Source organism: Silene latifolia, chromosome 7, assembly GCF_048544455.1.
Source record: "Silene latifolia isolate original U9 population chromosome 7, ASM4854445v1, whole genome shotgun sequence".
Lineage (NCBI taxonomy): Eukaryota > Viridiplantae > Streptophyta > Magnoliopsida > Caryophyllales > Caryophyllaceae > Silene > Silene latifolia.
Genome location: NC_133532.1, coordinates 122,530,746 through 122,542,859, shown reverse-complemented (window position 1 = coordinate 122,542,859; position 12,114 = coordinate 122,530,746). Strand labels below are relative to the sequence as shown.

The 12,114-nt window shown below is 37.6% G+C and overlaps 1 protein-coding gene across 1 annotated transcript; it reads right to left on the bottom strand.

Annotated features, from left to right (window-relative positions):
* Window positions 1–7,072: 7,072 nt before the first annotated feature.
* LOC141590681 (phospholipase A1-IIgamma-like) lies at window positions 7,073–9,517 on the bottom strand. Its single transcript, XM_074411250.1, has 3 exons — window positions 9,340–9,517; window positions 8,702–9,132; window positions 7,073–7,699 (listed from the first exon to the last, which is right to left on the bottom strand). The coding sequence occupies exons 1-3, from the start codon at window positions 9,515–9,517 to the stop codon at window positions 7,073–7,075; spliced, it is 1,236 nt and encodes a 411-aa protein (XP_074267351.1).
* Between the last annotated feature and the right edge of the window lie 2,597 nt (window positions 9,518–12,114).

The window sequence follows — 12,114 nt, the reverse complement described above, 5'->3', positions numbered from 1 at the left end:
AAGTTATACAAGGACCTCAAGAAGACCTTTTGGTGGCCGAATATGAAGAAGGAAGTTGCTGAGTTCGTAGCTCGATGCTTGACATGCCAGAGAGTGAAGGGTGAACATAAGAGACCGCAAGGGAAGGTTCAACCACTAGATGTGCCAGAGTGGAAGTGGGAAAGCATTTCCATGGATTTCATTGTTGGGTTGCCTCGAACTCAGAAAGGTAACAATATGATTTGGGTGATCGTGGATAGGCTAACCAAGTCGGCTCACTTTATCCCCATGAAGGATACTTGGAGTAAAGCTGAGTTGGCCAAGGCTTATGTACAGTATGTGGTGAAGCTGCATGGTGTACCCAAGGACATCATTTCCGATAGAGACTCCAGGTTTCTATCCAAATTCTGGCAGGAGTTACAGTCACTAATGGGTACTCAGTTAAAGATGAGCACCGCTTTTCATCCAGCTACAGATGGTCAGACAGAAAGGACTATTGGACACTCGAGGACATGTTGAGGGCTTGTGTTTTGGAGTTCGGCGGGTCTTGGGAGGATAGGCTGGGGTTGATTGAGTTTTCATACAACAACAGTTACCACGCTAGTATTGGGATGGCTCCATTTGAGGCTCGTATGGCGGGAAGTGTAGGAGTCCCTGTGTGTTGGGATGATCGAGCGATGCGGTAGTTTTGGGACCAGAGATGATTCAGAGATGGTTGAACAGTGCAGATCATTCGACGAGAAGATGAGGGCGCCCAGGACCGGCGAGAAGAGCTATCGACGCTAGGAGAAGCGACATTTCTTTCCAGGTGGGGGAGAAAGTACTTCTTAGAGTATCTCCGATGAAGGGAGTGATGAGGTTCGGGAAGCGGGGAAAGTTGAGTCAGAAGTTTATTGGGCCATACGAGATCTTGGATAGAGTTGGGGAAGTGGCATATCGGCTAGCTTTACCACCAGCTTTAGCCAGGGTACATAATGTCTTCCATGTTTCTCAGTTGCGGAGATATATGAGCGACCCTTCGCACATTTTGAGCCATGATGTGGTCGAGGTGGACGAGCAGTTGACTTACATCGAGACGCCTAAGGAGATCTTGGACAGGAAGGTTAGAAAGACCAGGCACGGAGAGACTGCTTTAGTGAAGGTGTTGTGGTCTAATCATAAAGCGGAGGAGGCTACCTGGGAAACCGAGGCCGCGATGAGAGAGAGCTATCCACATCTGTTCACTTGAGGTAAGTTACGGGACGTAACTTTCTTTTTAGGAGGGTAGAATGTAACATTTCGTGTTTATGTAGTCTAGTAGTGTGTTTGACCGTGTTAGTTATACGAGATGTCTTTTATATTTTCGTATGACATGTTTGGTATGGGGGCGAACTTCGGGACGAAGTTCTTTTAAGGGGGGAAGACTGTAATACCCCGTATTTTATTATCGTTTGGGCGAGTTTTATTATTTAATGGTAGCGTAAAGGTAATGGTAAAAGCGTAAAAATAATTGTTTAATTTATATCGCGAGATGAGTCGGGTTTATAATTGAGTGGCATTTTTGGGTCGAGGGGTCATAGCCCATTTACCCACTTTTTACCCATTTACCCACCTACCATTTTACCTCACCAAACCCTAAAATCAAACCCTAATACACCTTTAAAACCCTAGTCCCCTCCCTACCGTCATTTTGACATCACAAACATCAACCCCTTCTTCCTTTCACGATCAAGCCTTTTACACGGCCAAAGAGAGCACGCCGGTGAGTGTGGAGGGAGTAGGGACTGCCAGGAGTCCAGGGGAGTCGTTGCTAGGGGTCGAGGGTGGTTGTACTGGTCGGAAAAGCTCAGGTCGACGGCCGTCACAGGTAAGGTTCCCTGTTTTCATTTCTGTCACACTGTTTTGTTTTGAGTTATGCGTCTTTTAGGGACTGTTGTGGTGGTCGTGGGGTGTTGGGATGTGTTGTTGGTGTGGAGTCGAGTCGGGTGGTGGTGGTTAGAGTGGTGGTCGTTGCTGGTGGTGGTTGCAGTGGTGGTGTTTAGGTGTCGGGGTCGCTGGGGTGTTTTTGGTAGCATTTCAGACATAGGGAAAGGGGTGGCACCACCGTGGACTCGGGGGAGGTCGAATCGGTGGTGCCACGTGTGTCAGAGTCGCCGTGCGACGGTGGTGGCAATGGTGGTGGTTGGTAAGGTGGCAGGGGAGTGTCGTGGTGGCTGTCGGGTTAAAAAGGGGGCTGTTCATGGCGTTTTGGTGGCGGCTGGGTGTGAACAGGGGGTATTGGTGGTGGTGGCTCGGACCGCCGGCGTGGGTCGACCACGTTGGTGGTGGTGGGAGGTGACCAGGCCAGACCTGGTGTCAGGCCTGGTGGTCGGCGGTGAGGATTGGTGGCTGACGGGAGAGTTGAGGCGGGTTGAAAAAGGGGGTGTTTGGAAGTTGGGTTGGATTCTTGTATTTTGGGTCTTTTGTTGCGATTTTTATTTTAATGAGTCGGGAATATGTATATTTCCATTATTTACAGTACTAGTTTAATTAGTGAGTTAATATTAAGTGGCGGTGACGGAATAATATATTTAAGTTTTGAGTCGGGATTCTATTTCGGGAAGGTTACTATTTTTAGTAACCTGTTATTTTAGGAAACTTTCTATTTTGGGTAACTTATATTTTTAGTAATTTCTAAATTGGGAAAGTTTCTACTTATAGTAACTTTTGATTATGGGAACGGGATTAGTAAGAGAATTAATTATGTTATATATATATATGTTTAGGTGGCGAGTTTCGGGTGGAGTACTTCTGAACTGCAGTTAGCTTATCACCGCTATTTGAGGTAGGGGAATACACTGATTGAATTTTATGATTATAAAGAGTTGACATGTTTGGAATTATATGACATACCTGACTATCTTATTCATCCTGTTGAGCATTTTGTTTCATATATTTCATACATTGCATTTGCATTGGAGTTGGAGTTGGAGGAGATGAGATTGTTGTGATTAAGGCCCAGGCGGGTTCTGCAGGACTTGCCCTGGTGTCCTCCGCTGCGAGCGGGCAGATCGACTACGGTCGATATATATAGTCTCTGGGGATCGGTATGGTTTGGGCGTGCGGGGATGTGTGTGATGGAGTTGATTGGAGGAGCATAGCATTGCATTCTTTATTATATCGTATTACCTACTCAACCTCGCGGTTGACCCTGTGTATTCGTGTATGCCTGTGATGATCCTTTTATGGGGAGCAGATTGACAGGTTGTTGAGACATTGGGAGCTGGCAGGGAGAGAGCATGGATCACCTGACTTAGAGCTAGCTCACCTTTATTTTGTTTAGTTGTCAGACTTTAATTTTATTTAAGACATGTGTTATTTCCGTTGTAAACATTATAACCTTTTTACTTTAAAGTACTGTTATCTTTCCCTTTGTTATCTACTGCCTCGGATTTCCGAGATGGTAACGCCCTTCTTTATCTGAGGAGTCCTAGTTCAGGCCCTTAAATAAATGGGGGTGTTACAGGGATTGTAGGAGATCATGACCTTGTTTATGGAAAATCAAGGCAACAGCTCTCTTGAAGGGCAACGGCTATATGGCTGTGCTTAACACCCCCCTCAAGTTGGAGCGTGAGGATTTGAAACGCCCAACTTGGATAGAAGATCTTCGAAGGTAGTACGACCAAGTGCTTTAGTAAAAATGTCAGCTAATTGTGCTTTCGTATGGACGTACTTTGTCGTAATTGTTAGGATTCATAAATCTAATAAGTTTACATATTCATATATGAATTAATTTATTTAGTCATAAAATAAATGCAAGATCTTATGCATGCAAACTAAAACAAAATAAGAGAAGAAATCGTCAATCTTACTTATATGTTTCGGATATTAGGGCACCAACAAGATCTCCTTCTTGTTAGTTCTTGAGCTTTCTTATAATGGATGAACAAGGTTCAAATTAGAACCTCTCCCAAAAGCATATACCCAAGGAAATCCCATAATAACTTACTATAATTATGAACTAGTAATAATATAAGTCTTAATTAAAAATGACACAAAATATTAATTTTGTTCTCTTGTATTTTTCGGCCAAGAGAGGAAGGATTTGTGAGGTTATTATTTCTCTAAGTTTTTCACAATTGTAGAGAGAATAATTATTTTCTTACACTAGAAAAAAATAGAATTGTAAAGATGTGAATAATAAAAGAAAAGCCCTTGTCTTTTCTATGTAGAAAACCGATTGGAGGGAGAGGAGTGAGCTAATGCATGAGCTTCACATTCTACCCAAGACCAACTAGGCATGCAAGGCTAAGAGTAGGTTATAATCATTGTGTTTTCTCTTATTAAAATAATCAACACAATTTATCCACTAATACTCCCTCCAATTTTTCGGCACATATACATAAAATGGAAGATCCATTTTATTTTGTCATTTGTCAATTTTGTCATGTGTCACATGTTACATGACATGTTACACCATAATGTATTTTTAACATATTAAAAAACAACATATTAATAAAATATGTCACATACAAAATTTAACTACTAATTCTTGATTACTTGTACAAAAATGGTTTATCAAATTATAAATTACAACAACTTGTATTTATAATAAATTATTCATTCTCTTTCAATTGTTTCGTAAACAATAATTTTATCTAAGTAATAAAACAATTCGATTACTTTGACCGTATCTCATTTAATCAAATTACAATAAGACACGTTAACTTTACTCACAAAATCATCCGTCAATTTTAAGCAATTTAATTAACTCGTATCGGCATACGATTAATTAAATAATCAATTAAGAGTATTTCCCTATAGGTATGACCTAAGGGGATCAACTGATCACCACCGTCGCATCTACAAGTAATATCAAACTCTAGTCAGCCAATCATTACCGATATGTGTGGACCAGTTGACTGTAAAATATTACATCCCACATGTATTCTTAAAATGAGATTTAAACATGTGTGATCATCATGATCGACAGTTGTGATCGCATTATTGTCGGAGGACACTTATTCCAACAGTAATTACTCCCTTTTGTATTTCATCCCGTATAAAATGGCAATCAATATCGATGTGTTTTGTACGTTCATGAAAGACCGGGTTGCGAGCAATATACAAGGCTGATTGATTATCGCAATGAAGCTCGATGGGATGGTCGTGGGTGATGCCGAGTGAGGCAAGTAATCCTTTGAGCCATTTTAGTTCGCTTGTAGTATAGGACATGGCTCGATATTCAGACTCGGCTGAAGATTTGGACACCGTGTTTTGCTTTTTAGTTTTCCATGATATAGGTGAAGAGCCAAGGAAGACAATATAGGCCGTGATAGAATGTCGACTCGTAGGGCAGCTTGCATAATCCGCATCACAGTAGGCGTGAAGGCGGAGGTCACAGTCGGCCCGGAGTAAGATACCTTGTCCTGGTGAATTTTTCAGATATTTAACGACTTGAAGTGCTGCATTGCAGTGACCTTGGGTCGGAGCATGCATGAATTGAGCTAATATATGAACCGAATAAATAAGCTCTGGTCGAGTGATAGATAAATATACCAGGCGGCCCACTAATCGACGATATGGCTGTGGATCGGGTAGAAGGGCAGCGGTAGAGAGAGCCAGACGGTGGTTAAGCTCCATTGGTATGGTGGCGGGTTTGGACCCGAGAAGACCGGCTTCAGTGATGATGTCAAGGGCATACTTTCTTTGTGAAACAAATATTCCCGTGTTATTGCGAGCAATTTCGAGCCCAAGAAAATATTTTAGGACGCCTAGGTCCTTCATGTGGAAGCACGAGCTGAGGTAACTTTTGAATTGGGTGATCATGTCGGAGTTGTTGCCGCATATAACCAAATCATCAACATAGACTAAAACATGAACTTCGGTAGTGGTGGTGGTTATGGAAAACAGAGAGGTATCATATGGACATTGTTTAAAACCATATGTAAGAAGTGCGGAAGCGAGTTTAGCATACCAACAACGAGGAGCCTGCCGGAGACCGTAGAGAGATTTTCGGAGGCGACAGACTCGGCCTTCATTTGAAGGGTGAAATCCAGGTGGAGGTTTCATGTATACCTCTTCGTGGAGGTCGCCATGAAGAAATGCATTGTGAACGTCCATTTGATGTAAACTCCAATTCTTGGCGGCGACAATAGCAAGTAATGTCCGAACAGTTACAAGTTTGACTGTTGGAGCAAACGTTTCGTTGTAGTCGACCCCTTCAATTTAACGATTGCCCATGACCACGAGACGAGCTTTATAGTAGCGTTCGATTGTACCATCGGCATTATATATACTTGATTTTCTCGCTTTCTTTGAAGGAGGTAGAGTCTCGAGAGTCCATGTATTATTTTTTTCGAGCGCCTCGATTTCGAGTTTCATAGCAGTTTGCCATTCGGGTACCTGCATTGCTTCTTTAAAACAACTAGGCTCGTGATTTTTAGTCACGGCCGATAAGAAAGCTTTGTGGTTAGTTGAAAATTTATCATAATTGATATAGTGAGAGATCGGAAATTTTGTACCTGAAGACGATGTTGGAGCATGGATAAGATGAGAGGAGGGGCGACGAGACGGTTGTACAAAACCTTTGAGGTTAGAGTTCGGGAACTTTAGACGATGTCCACGACCCATCTCAGTAGGCACGGTGGGTATGTTGGTGTCCGGTGTGGGGTCGGGAGTGTCTGTGGGAGGTTCGACGGATATAAAATAAGTTAACAGCTATAATATCTACAAGGATGGAAAGGAGGGATTGTAGGAGATCATGGCCTTGTTTATGGAAAATCAAGGCAACGGCTCTCTTGAAGGGCAACGGCTATATGGTTGTGCTTAACAAAGCTTAATCATCAATCACATTGTATAAAAATGAAATAAAAATAGAGGATAATTGCATTATACAAATATGATTTAATTCCATACAAATTGAAACTCTGAAAAGACTCTCCTTTTACACATATAAGATTCTAACAGTAATTTAATTCTTTTTTACAACTGTTGTAAGCAAGACTTACTAATATTCTAAATAAAGTACATCTAATAATGTACAATAGTACCAATATCATAACCAATTTTACCTTATATGACAGTCTATAAGAAGATTGTTTCAATCAATTATTTACCTTAAGGTACATAATCACTAGTTAAACTCGTCATCTTCATCCAATTCGCGATCCATCAATAGCCAAGAACCATCACTTTGTTGAACCATACCCATAAACTTTTGCACCCACCAACCCACAGGAACAAAGTACTCGTCCTTCAAGTTTTCCCTATACTTGTTTAAAAGCGCAATGTCGCGTTCAACCATCAGCTTAAACTCGAACCCTTTAATTCCTTGTACTAGCCCGGCAACTCCATGCATATAAACTTCCATATTATGAGTACATGAAACTGCCCCCGGGTTTTTCAAATAGGGAGACTTCCTACTATCGATCATTAACTCATCCCCTACGTCAGAATAATCGATTAATGGATAATTTGGGACGATATCATGAGCATTTCTAACTCGTAACACTCTAAGATTGACAATTTTGGACACGGTGTTCTTGAATTTTCGATCTCCAACTCGCGGACTAGCGAAAACTATGGCTGTTACCAAACATGGTTTAGCATTTGGAATGTTATTTGGTACGTTAACTTTTTTGGTTACCATGTCGACAGCGTTTAGCGTGGCTAGGGCCGCTCCGAGACTATGACCGGTCACGGTTATGCTCATTTCTTCGTTTTTGTAATGTTCCACTAGTCTCGTTACTTCTTGTAGGACCTAAATAATTTGAGAAGGAAAATACATAATTAATTACTCCGTAATAAAAAGACTCATGAGCTGGTTTCAAATCCCGTCAGCAATAAATCCGTCCTTATCGCTCTCTCTAAACCAAAAATAAAAATAAAATAAAGGTAATTAAATTGTGTAAAGCCATTGTACACGATAAAGTTTATGCAAACCCGACAATAATAAATGAAGTACATAAACTAGTTTAATAAAATTCACGGAATTGTTTTTAGTTTTTATAAATTAAATCTAATTGCTAAAGCTAGGGTAGTTTTTAGTTTTTATAAATTAAATCTACTTGTTTTTAGTTTTTATAAATTAAATCTAATTGCTAAATTAAATGAAGTACATACGTCCGTTGTTGTGGTTTCCTTAGTTAGCCTATAGTCTATTGAAAACTTTTTATCATTCTAATTTCTAAACTAGTATGGATCCCGCGCATACATGCGTGTTAGTTATAGATCCTTTAGTTTATAATGTATTATCTATAGATTTAAAATTGTCATATTGTTGATTTTTCATATTTTAGTATGACGATAAAAAAATTAAAATGGAAAACTAATCAAAAGAATTGAGTAAACTCATGAAATATGTATTTTAAATTTTAATGAATTTTTACCACAAAACTAATGATTTCAATTTATAAATTTTCTCAAATAATTTAACTTTTTTTTTTGTCACGAAATTAATAATAATTTATTGGTTTTTGATATAAGAATTTTAGAGTTATACTAATTTTGTTTTATTTTAATTAAAAGATTATAATTTAGTTAAAAAAGATTATAATGATTAAAAATTATATCTTAATTAAAAGAGAATAATTTAATAAACACAAAAGTAGAGTCTTGTTTCCTTATTTAGCCAAATTCCTTTGGAGGAAAAAAAAAGATTATAATTATAATGCTCAAAATATTGACAACGAGAGAATAAAAGTGTAAACAATTTGTTGAGTCGGCTCAGTACGTACAATTCAATTTCAGTACAATGACCTACCTGGTCTCTTGCACTAGTTTTGTCAAAACGTGACAAAAGATTATCAGAAGTATAAATAGAGTACCACCCTTGATGCACCTCAGGTACATCATCTTCATTTTCCCCTTGACACCCGAAAATATCCGAGGCTGAAACTTGAAGGAATTGAAAATCGTTAATCCACTCTAAGAATTTTACGCTACCTCTCCACGCGACCACAATATCTCGTCTCCCCAACAACCTAACAGATTCGTCTTCAGCTACCGCGACATACCCCATGAAATTGGTGTTCTTCAACCATGGCTCCTCAGACAATGACTTGAACATGAAGGCATCCGGAACTTCTACCCCTGATGTCGCGTAAATGAACTTTGTCACACGGTACTTGTACGGACGCCCTAATTCTAACCCTAACTTGGCAAAGAAGTTTTTCTTGGAATATCTGCTCGTACCTGTCATACGACAAATAATGCTTTATTAAAAATAAATTTGTCTGATTTGAAAATTTTATTTCAGAATAAAACCATACAACATAACAAAAGATATACTCCGTAAGTAATAATAGTATTAGAGAATATTATATTAGTAATATTAGGAAAATATATTTATTACTAATATAATATTCTCTAATAAATAGTAAATTCTGACTCAGTCACTACCAGAATATTTAGAATATTTTTCACGAATGAAAGTATCATAGGTGGCTTGAGCCATTTCTCCATAGTGGATGATGATTTTTCGAAGGTTGATATCGAGTGGATCGAGTAGACCTTCCCAATGGTTTCGACCCATTAGATGCTCCCATTTATTGGCTCTGTAACCATGGTTTGAGCTCATGTCGTCGTTCATTTCTTGAGATTTCCGATCAGTTTGTGTAGGAGCCTCGGATAACTTCTTGCCAAAGCCGTCTTTAAAACCAAACATTTTTATATAATAGAGGATAGTCGCTACTTCTTGGTGTATATATACTACTCGTAGTACATAGCAAAAAAAAAAAAAAAAAAAAAAAAAAAAAAAAAAACGTACAGTTTGATCGATACATCTAGGTAGCACGGACACTCCTCCTAACTAGTTGTCGGACACATGCGGACACGCCTAAATTTGTCGGATACATATAAATGACGAATGAGATGTCGAAATACTGAAAGAGATTGATTAAAAGATGAATTTGAGTGGGAAATGAGAATAAGTTATAGTGAAAATTAAATTTTACCTTCAATTACTTAAATTTACTAACAAATTAATTTATAAAAATAAAATGGTATGTTAATTATAACTATAACATATATATTTTATTAAATTTAAATAACGTGTCCCGTGTCCTAAATTTCATGGGATGTCGTGTCACGTGTCCGTGTTCGTTTCGGTGTTACCTAGTACTACATACTCCTCCGTTTTGGTTATTTGCTTACCTTTACTTATGTTATAAAGACTAAGGAGAGAAGAATGGACCATTTGTACTTATTATTAAGGAATAACGGGTGGATAATGATGAAATTGGATGATCAAATTACTGGTTAGAAAGTTTCTCAATATAGAACGGTAAACAAAGAATGGGACGCAGGGAGAATTACTAAAGGACGTAACACAACGTAAGGTTAGGTTTTTTTTTTTACGTTGAAAGAGGGTAAATTAGAAAAAGATTAGGGAATTTGTCCAAAGATATACAAATAGATCACTTGCACTCTTATTATTTGACTTATAATCATACCGCTTATGTAAAATAGTTTTACCTACGGTATACGTACCTCATTGCTTTAATTTGTAACTCTTGTGTACAAGTTATGAAAATACCCGAAAAATAAGCGATATACGTAAAAGTCATACAACCACATCACAATATCTTTTATGCATCTTATTAATACTCGCTACATTCCATCTTTATTATGTATTCCTTTTGATTTTGGTATCATTATTAGACGTAAAGTGATAGTAAATATCAACTCGCGCCCTTAAACTGAACGTAAGTGATGACTAAACCTCTTCGATCACTTTCGTCAAACTAGAGATTAAATCTCGTAATTTCAAATGTAGTAAGCAGGATCCATATTTTTTCACTAGTCATTTTCTTTTGTGCATTTTAAATTTATGAGTCAAACTCATAAAACATTGATTAATATATTTAAAAAAATATATATATAACGATAATCAATATAAATATATATTTGAGGCTTTTTTCGAGCGATGTGGTAGTCTCCAACTTTTTTAAACTACCTACATTATTAAATTAATATATTCAAGTTAGTTAAATTATTTAATTATTAAAATATATTATTTAATTAGGTTTTTCAAATTCTATTCAAAATTGTAAATAATTAATTATTCTTTAAAATTAGTGCTTTTATATAAAATAGTATACTCAAAGATCGAAGACGACCTCCGCTCCCCTGAATGTAAGCATAGTTTAGTAACTTGTGTGCCTAATATGAGTTTAGTTTACTAATTCTATTGAGTATCTTTTACGGAGTCATGCATGATCAAGATCGATGCTATCTTTCACTTGATTTATACTCACGCTCTAATGTGTTAAAAGGCAATTACATATAGAACGTATAAGAATTTGAAAAACTCAAAGAAAAAAAACTTCATCAAATTGCATTAAGAAGGCGTTTAACATGACTTCTATTTAGAATTCAAGTATAGGGGATATTTAAGTGAGTTGGAGAATCAGGTATAAGGGACTAAGGGAGAGTTTAGTGATTTACAGAGTATTATCTCCATCTCGGTCAATAGTCATCAATTGCTTTTGTTACAAATATTAAGGAAAAAATGATAGGCGAATTTAGACAACACAAAAGACATTACCCCACATGCACATGAAAAATATAAAAGAAATTGATAGCTATTGAATTATACACGACTTTAGTACGAGACCTCTCAAACAAGAGCACAAGTTAAACTCATTGTCAAAAACGTTCCAAGAGCCAATGACAATAACAGATGACATCAAACACATGGTTGATGTGATGAGGAGAGGCCGAAAAAGAGGGGATCTAAACACATGGTTGATGTGGTGAGGAGAGGCTGAAAAAGAAGGGATCTAAGAGGCTTAAGGATGTACCGCGTCTATCTTAGTCATTTATCATATTTTAGATACAAAAATTAAGAAAGAAGACGTGTACATATTTTTTGCAACACATGTAGTGTTAAGTCATTTAAAATACAAATGGATTGTCATTTTTGTTTTGTTTTACCAATTGCACCTCTCAAATTACTATCTAAAGGAAAAAAATTATGTCATATAAGTGTCAATTAGTTTAGCTATTAAAATAACATGTTGAATCAATAATGATTAATTATGTCAGCATTAAAATTGCCTTACTATCCGTTTTACACACTAAGGGCTGAAACACGCTTACTCATCATACATTTAACCAATTATTTTAAAATCCGTGCAACGCACGGGCTACCTACTAGTATATTTATATTCATTA

What these genes read in the sequence shown, in the direction of transcription:
- LOC141590681 (XM_074411250.1), bottom strand. Translation starts at nt 9,517, where the DNA reads ATGAGCTCAAACCATGGTTACAGAGCCAATAAATGGGAGCATCTAATG. An exon ending in AAAATATTCTAAATATTCTG is followed by an intron (nt 9,133 to 9,339) that starts GTAGTGACTGAG and finishes GTCGTATGACAG; the next exon opens with GTACGAGCAGATATTCCAAG. An exon ending in AAACTAGTGCAAGAGACCAG is followed by an intron (nt 7,700 to 8,701) that starts GTAGGTCATTGT and finishes CAAATTATTTAG; the next exon opens with GTCCTACAAGAAGTAACGAG.